General features: G+C 38.4%; 1 protein-coding gene across 1 annotated transcript; it reads right to left on the minus strand.

Moving 5' to 3' along the window:
- Positions 1-2,113: 2,113 nt before the first annotated feature.
- Positions 2,114-5,004, minus strand: LOC102022908 (interleukin-36 alpha-like). The gene is made up of 4 exons (XM_013522691.1): positions 4,968-5,004; positions 4,442-4,581; positions 3,019-3,232; positions 2,114-2,349 (listed from the first exon to the last, which is right to left on the minus strand). The coding sequence occupies exons 1-3, from the start codon at positions 5,002-5,004 to the stop codon at positions 3,020-3,022; spliced, it is 390 nt and encodes a 129-aa protein (XP_013378145.1). The 3' UTR covers positions 2,114-2,349; position 3,019.
- Between the last annotated feature and the right edge of the window lie 3,306 nt (positions 5,005-8,310).

Here is an 8,310-nt window from a genome sequence, read left to right on the forward strand (position 1 = left end):
GAAGACAATAATGGCTCAAAGATCAAAAAATTGGGGGGAATAAAAGGCATAGACCAACAAGAAGGTATGGCAGACATGAACCATAGGTATCAAAAAACATGAAATTCAAGCTAATTTTTAAAAAGATTGTAAAAGTAATAAAATAATTCAGGTAAAAATGGAGTCATAAGCTAGGGATGGTGGCACACATCTATAGTACCAGCTCAAGATTCCTTGAGCTCAGCAGGGTATTTTTAAATTTTTAAAATACTATTATTGTTATTAATGTCATTAGTACATATTTGTAGCATATAATGACTACATTTATTGTAGGGAGTTTGCACAGGTACATGCCACATATTAATTCTTTTGCCCACTTCCATCCATTCTTTCCTGTTCCCTACAACTCTTGTTCCCCTTCCAATTTAGAGAAGCTCTCATTCTACTTTTTATTGGGCTCAGTAGTTTGAGATGAGCCTAGGCAGCATATCAAGACCTAAGTTCAAAAATAAAAAACAATAACAAAGATGCAGTCATAAGCCAGGCAGGGTGGCACAGACCTGAATTTCAGCACTCTGAGAGGCTTATAGTCCAAAGTGGAATTTATGGGTCACATGGTGGTTTTATTTTTAACTTTTGCAGTAACCTCGCTAATGTTTTCAATAGCAAATGTATCTTTCATATTCCTACATAAAGTGCACAAGTGTTGCAGTTCCTCCTCATCCTTACTAATACTTGTTTTTAAATATAACAAGTATCCTAACAGGTATGCCTTTTGATTTGAATTTTTCTGATTATTAATAAATGTTGCACATATTTAAAATATCTGTTGTTCATTTTTATGTGCCCAGGAAGAAAGAGAAAAAGAAAAAATATATTTATACACAAGATAGTTAAGGTAATTATACAGCCAGTTTCTCTTAGATCATTGAAAAGAAAGGTTTGTGCTAATGTTGTTTGGACAAGATATCATTCCTACATCTTGTACTCTGAATAACCACTATGAAGATAACAATATACAATGTATTAATTATTGTAACTCTCCTACTAACCTGTTTTGAAACTCTATTGTTATTTTATTTTTATTTTTTCTCTTAAAAATAGCTGCAATAAATGTATTGCTGATGTCTGATGGTATATTGAAAGGAACAGTTAATGCTTAAAATTTTTTGTGTTCTGACCAATTTTGCATGCTTATATCTGGTAATCTGAGCAACGGATTTGAAGGTAACAATATGCAACGGAACTACCATGGTGAATTGCTAGCATCTTGTCTAGTGAAACTCTGTATTATCTCTAATGTTTTATCTAATAATTATTTTCTTATTCTCTTTAATGGTTTCAACCATTCTTACACCTGGTGATCTGAGCAACATAGTTGAAGATTACAATATGTAATATAATATAACAACCATTTTTAATTCATATTATTTTGTCTTGAAACCCTGCATCATTTTAAATGTTCTTACTTTGGTTTGTTTATGTTTGTGATGCCGGTATGCTGCTATTGTGCTTTTTATTTTCTCATTTACTACTGTCTTTGAAATAGATTTTTTTAAAAAATTCCTTTGCCCATTTTTAATTCATTTATTTGGGGCTTTTGCTATTGAGTTGTGACTTTCTTATGTATTTGGGATAGTGACTTCTTACTAGGTATATGATTTGCAAATATTTCCTCTAATTTTATAGATTTCCTTCTTACTTCTGTACCCTTTGTGGTGCAGAAAATTTTCACTTTGATTATAATCCCACTTGTTTATTTTTGCTTTTGGTTCTTATACTTTTGGTTTCAGGTCCAATAAATCTTGCTTAAACCAATGTCATAAAAAATTTCCCCAGCATTTTCATCTAGCAGTTTTATAGTTTCAGATCTTATGCTAAAACTTTAATCTATTCCGCTCTCCCATGTTCACTGCAGCATTAAGCACAATAGTCATGTTATGGAAACAACCTTAATCCCCATTGATGGGTAAATAGAAGATACACACTCCCCGACAATCTCATTGGTTCCTCTTAAGGATAAGAGATGTCACGTGAGGCTCCTATGCAAACTATAAACCTCTTTATAAATGCAAGAAATCAATATGATGACCATGACATTCCATTAAAGCCATTCCATTCACAATAGGGAAGCTGAAATGAAAAAAAAGAATTTATTCCACAAATTTATCTTCTCCTGACATCCAGTGGTAATTCTTTGGATGAAGGCTTCAGAAACATTAGCAGTTCTTCAACCAAACCATCATGAGAATACAATGTAGGAAGAGCTCAGCTTTCTTCTTTGATCTCTCTTTTTTGTTGCAACTTCTGTATTTGCTTCTTCTTGTCAGGATCCAAAAAGTCTTGATTCAACACCACAGAGCAACATATCTGAAAATTCAGAGAACTGGATTTAAGTGAATCACCATTGCATTTCTTAATAGGCATATTATGAACAAGTACAACAAACAGAGCTTTTTTATTGTTTGTGCAAGGGTACAATAGTTATCTATATGGCCATGCCAAAGGCCAACAATTTTCCTTGGCCGTTTTTCTTTTTCTTCTTACTTTCTTTTCTTTCTTTCTTTTTTTTTTTTTTTTATCTTTTTGAGACAGTGTCTCGCTATGCAGTTCAGGCTGGCCTTGAGCTTACTTTGTAGCCCAGGCTGGTTTTGAACTTGTAACATCCTCTGGTCTCAGCCTCCCAAGTGCTGGGATTACAAGCGTGCACCACCATGCCCAGCATCCATGGCCATTTTTCATGCACTGTGGATTAACATTTAAGTCATTTCATAGATATACTCAGGGGCAGCAAGATAGCTTTGGGCAGAAAGCCCAATAACACATTTTCCCTTCCTTTTATAGTTTAAGATTCTTATGCTTATTCACCATTTAACTTGATTTCTAGTTCTGAAAATTGAACTCAACTGTGGAAATTCTGTGTCCCCTTGTGAGGTAGGTTATTGTGACAATGTTTATGTCCAAAGCATTTTGGAAGCTAAGATTGAGGAAGTCAAGGCAATATTCTCCGCATGCGGAGCAACCCCCAACTCAACAGACCTTAGCTCAGTGTAGTCAACACAAATGCAGTGACATAGGTTTTCCCCACTTCTTGGGTCATAAAGACTGAAGATTCTCCTGTGGAGTCAGAGGCAACGAACCAGCCAGGGAAGGCCACAGACTCAAAGGTTGAGGTGTTGCCAACTTTGTTGTGGTAAAAGAGAAAGGGCTTCTCAGGCTCCGGAGAATGGTAAAGACAGTTTATGTTCCTTTTCTGAAAAGTGAGAAGGAGAACCAGTTAAAAATGTAACCATAGGAATTGTTCCACATTCCTTGCACTTTGATATTTCATGTCTAAGACTGTATTCCCCATTCTCTAGAGCAGATATGGAGACCTCCATTTCATACCATGGCATTAAGAATCAGACATCCCAAATACTGTTACATGCATTAAGAGTATGGTGGGTAACTCAAGGCACAAATTTTATCAATCCTTAACATGAGGAAGATGTTGACATACAAGTTTTTGAGAATATGAAGAACTGTTTTTGGTATTGTATATTTACTGATAAATGAAGATACCCAGAGAATATTGAATTCTGAATGGAAAAATAATTATTTCATATCAGGTTTCTCCAATCTCCACATGACTGACATTTTGGGCAAGATAGTTCTTTGTTGTCAGAGGCTTTGCTGTGCATTCCAGATTGTTACTGTTTAATGGTATTCCTGATATCTACCCTCTTGATGAAAGTAGCACACCACATCCCTAGTGTGACAACCAAAAATACACAGATTTTGACAAATGTTCAGGGAGCAAAATCATCCCTAGTTGAAAACCACTGTTTTATATCTTTTCATCATATTGAATGTCTGCCTATGCTTATTTATTGAAAAAGTAAAAAAAAAAAAAAAAAAAAAAAACAAAAAAAACTCCCATCATATCCAGACACAGTTTAATTGTCTTGCTGTAATATATAGTATTTTTTAATAATGGAAAAATCACAGCTATTAAAATATTTGCTATAGAGATTTATCATTACTCACTTAAAATTGCAAACTATTCTTTGTCAATAAGATGGTATAATAAACTCATCCACTGCTAAAATTGTCCTTGGTTTTGTTTTACAGTGTGTGTGTGTACATGAGTGTGTATGTGTGTGTGTATGTGTGCGTGTGTGTTCTACAAAGTTAAGGATAAATATAAAAGCTTTATCCTTTGCCAAATCATTTTTGTGAAATGAAATAAAAAGTGAATTTAGGAAGCAAAATTCAAACTATCTCCTACTTTTTATTCTTTTATAAAACATGGAGCAGATATGGAGATCTCCAAAGAGATCAAAATACAAATATGCATAAAGCTAATCAACAGATTATCTTTTAAAAGAGTCTAATGTCAGAATCTCCCCAGAATGGCACCTTGTAAAATAAAGACTCATCTCTTCCAGTTGGGCAAGAGAAGACCCTTTTCCTCTGTACTCACATTGACCTGCAGCACAGGCTCCTCCCCCACCTTAGTGCAGAACAAGCTACACTGAGGATCCTCCAGTCCCAGGTACATGGGATTCCCTCTGTCCTTCTCAAGAGTCTCCAGATGTAGACAGGGATATAAATTAACTATGACTGGGAACATAATGCAGAAAGTGGCCTTCAGATTTTGTTTCAACATGGCATCTCTGAACTGGAGTTTTAAGAGCAACAGAGACTGGAATCTTCTAACTGATGCTTACAAAGTGGTCATCCCACCACTCACCACCCAGCCCTGAGATTCAGTACATCTTTGGTGACTTCCTTCCATCAGAAAAGTCAGCCTCTTCTGGATCCAAAAACCAGTATTTCTATAGATCTCATTCTTTAGAAGTTTTTCAGAAAATATCTTCCACCCTTTCCCACGGCTAATTCTTTGGTCTCCCTGGAGTCATCTCACTTCTGACTCATTCCAGTAGTCACAGGCAATTCTCTGACTACCCTGTATGGCACTGCTGAAAGGGACTGCCTTGGACCCTCACCTGAAACCACAATGTGCCTCCGGAAGGGCACTGCCATGGTTAATTCTGCAGAGAAAGTCAAAATGAAAACATGTAAGGACAAAGGCCCAGACGGTCGCCCCTCCATCCTTTGCCCTGCCTTGAGCATCTTTACCTCTGGACATTATGTTGGTGTTGTTTCAAAGCTTCCCAGCACTGAAGTCTTTTATGTGTAAACTGACCCAGGAGAAAATCTAAGCCACGGTCTGACCCTGAGTCAGAGAAACCAGACGTATAGTGACCCCAATCAGAATCTGCTCTCAAATTTCCCAGGGTGAGGACAGTGAGAGGATGGAAAAAAAGGACAAGACTCAGAATACAGCAAACTGAGGCCAGATGGAGCCCTCTCTCCTGATGGGAGAACAAGTAAGGAAGGAAGAAGAAGGAGGAGAAAAAGGAGGGGGAGCAAAAGGAAGATGGACTCCAACAGCTGCAGAGTGTTTATCTACACACTGGAGGTCAGCTGCTTATCCATGTAGCTTGCCCCAGGATCCCAGTGTTCTTGAGTCTAGAGCAGCTTATTCTTCTGACTTTCCTCAGGTGCTCTGAGTTCTTGAGACTAAAGCAGCTTCTTTTTGTGACTCCCCTCGGCGCTCTGTGTTCTTGAGGCTGGCCTTGCTCTGGCCCCTCACATCTGATCAATCTCCAGCTTCAGCCGCTCCCCACACTGTACTTCCAGCTTCGTGGACTCAGTCTACCTCTCAGCAGAAGCACTTGCACCTATGACTCCTGTTTATAGGTCCAGAGACCCAGAGACAAGAGATCAGAAGTCACCAAGCTTCCCCCTACAAGCTGCAACCAGTTTACAGATGACCCCAAGTCCCTACTATTAGGAACTAAGGTTTCTGCTACACTCTGTGTTCTGACAGGTTCTACCAAGGTCCATGCCTTTTATTCACACAGAGAAGGAAGGAAGTTCTGCCTCATTAAAGCCAAACCTGCCCAGCACTCTGAGTAATTCTAGTTTCTGCTACTAGAAAATTCGCTGAGTATTTATATGAATAAATGTCAATTACAGCAAGTTGTGATCCATATACCCTTAAAAAGAAGGGCATGCTGAGCTTGTAAGAGCAATAACCAAGAAATACAGATACTGACTCTGAGGAAGGAAACCTTAGGGCCATGTCCTAGAGCCAATGACTGTAGTCCAGTGATATAAAATGGCAAGCTGGGATATCATGGTTAACAGCAGAAGCCTCAAGCAAGGTGGACTGAGGAGGGGGCTGGTCTTTTAGGACCTATGTAGCTTCAAACTACTCCTTGTCTGCAGTCACCAAATTCTTGGCTGATCTCAGACCAGGAAAAAGCTGGCCACTGGGGACTGTCCTGAGTTTCTCAGAGCCACCACACATGCAGGGTTGCCATGGAAGATCATCACCCAGAGCAAGGCCAGCTCCTGAATATACGGCCACCCTCAGTGAGTAGACTCTAGGTCACCATCTTATTGTACAGGAAGGGAGCCAGATGCCTAGTACTCTGAGCTTTCAGTGCCTGGCATTGCATTTCATGAACAGAAGTTGAGGCAACAGTATTTATGCTCTTTCCTGCACCTTTGGGTACAGAAATTCACAGCCTCTATGTCAGAGCCCAACACTTGTCACCTTCACACCTCAAGAGCTTGCATCTCAGAGACAAATTCTACCAAAGGATGAAGGGACTGTTGGGGACATTCTGGTAGAAAAATACCCCAGCCTGTCTGTCTACTGGTGGGACAATACTAAGGCTTCTCAGAGGGCCCACTGTGGGTCACAGCCCCAGCTGTCCATAAAGATAACTAGAATTCTCTTTATTGGTTTCCTTAGCTCATCTTCTAAATAAGCTCCCTGTATCCAAACTAAGACAGTAGCTGGGTATTCAAAAGCAAGAGACTTGTATACTAAAGATGTTCAGAATTACCCTTTGCAACTTTCACAAGTTTACATATCACTGATACTCAAAGTGTGGTCTGTGGGTGATGCACTGGCATCCTCTAGCAGCTTGTCAGAGACACAGAATTTCAGACCTTATCCCAGATTTCTACAATCAAGATCTGAAACAAAAAAGCACTAAAATGTTATATATTCTATACATGTAGCACATACCCTTGCTCGGTAATGCAGTCAAACCAGCACAGAAAGAAAGAGGTCAGGGCTCAGGGTGTGCCTGGGGCTTGGGAGGTGTCAGCTCATGAGATCTGGACCCACCTATGCCTTTCTCTGATCTCTGTGAACCATGGAATTGGCTATCTTGTCACTAAACATACAAGAAAAGATAACAAGAAGCTTTTGCTGGAAATCTGTGGCCATAAACAGACTCTCCCAAGCATTTTCCCCTCAAAGTACTCACAAAAAGAAAAACAAAGCATGATAATAAAAGCATACCTCTACAGAATAACAAAGAATTAGTAAATTGGAAGATAAATGAAAAGAAATCTATACTGCAACCAAGACACAGAAAAGCAAGAAAACACAGAAGGTAGAAAAGGTGTGGAGAATGAAGTGAGGAAGTGTAGAACACTGTTTGAGTTACAGTAGGAAAACACAAAATAAGACAGAGTCATTATTTAAAGAGAAAATAACTGGGAACAGCCTTAAACTGATAAAGATACTAATTCAGATTCAAGAAACAACATAAATAGCATGTGATGTGATATAAATAAATAAAAAGACATGCACATTTAAACTCATCAGAATGAAATTTCATAGAGCCAAAGACAATTATTGAACATTAAAAGTAGCAAATACTAAATTTACAAAAGCATTTCCTTAAAAGGAGCAAAAGACTGACAGTTGATTTTTCCATTATAACAGTGGAAGCCAGAAGACAGTAAAACTACATCTCAAGATGTTGCATTCTATACTCTGCAAAATTTATTTCCAGATTAAAGGTAAATCAAGTTATTCTCACACATAAATTCAAAGTTCATCATGAGTGAAGGCACACTTAATGGAATAATGCAGAATGTATTCCAAGAAATCCTGACAGCAGAGAAGTATGTATTTTTGGAGAAAGAGTTCTTTGTCTGTTAGTGGGCCCTATTGGAGACAGAAACCTTAAATGCGAGGCACCAAAAGGCCTACCACCCAGGACTGCCCATTGTTATTTGATTCCTTCAAACCATCAAATCACAAAGTCAGACACTCCGCAAAGCAGTTCATTGTGAAGTAAGAGTGATACATCCAGTCTTGAGACTATTTAGGATCAGAGAGCAGGTATAAGACGCATGAAAAGGTAGCCCAGACCCCCAAATCTCTCATGACAGTTGTGCCAGTGTCTTTCCCTTAGATCCATAGTTGCATAAATGAATGAGGAGAAAGAAAAAAAAAAAAAAAGCCCAAGATTAGTT

Source organism: Chinchilla lanigera, unplaced genomic scaffold, assembly GCF_000276665.1.
Source record: "Chinchilla lanigera isolate Chin_1 unplaced genomic scaffold, ChiLan1.0 scaffold00069, whole genome shotgun sequence".
NCBI classification, from domain to species: domain Eukaryota; kingdom Metazoa; phylum Chordata; class Mammalia; order Rodentia; family Chinchillidae; genus Chinchilla; species Chinchilla lanigera.

Excerpts from the sequence above, each read along its gene's own strand:
- LOC102022908 (XM_013522691.1), bottom strand. The coding sequence starts at position 5,004 with ATGGCAGTGCCCTTCCGGAGGCACATTGTGGTTTCAG. Across the intron at positions 4,582-4,967 it reads GAGGCACATTGTGGTTTCAG|TCATAGTTAATTTATATCCC; the intron begins GTGAGGGTCCAA and ends TTATGTTCCCAG. Across the intron at positions 3,233-4,441 it reads AGCCTGTGCTGCAGGTCAAT|AAAAGGAACATAAACTGTCT; the intron begins GTGAGTACAGAG and ends CTCACTTTTCAG.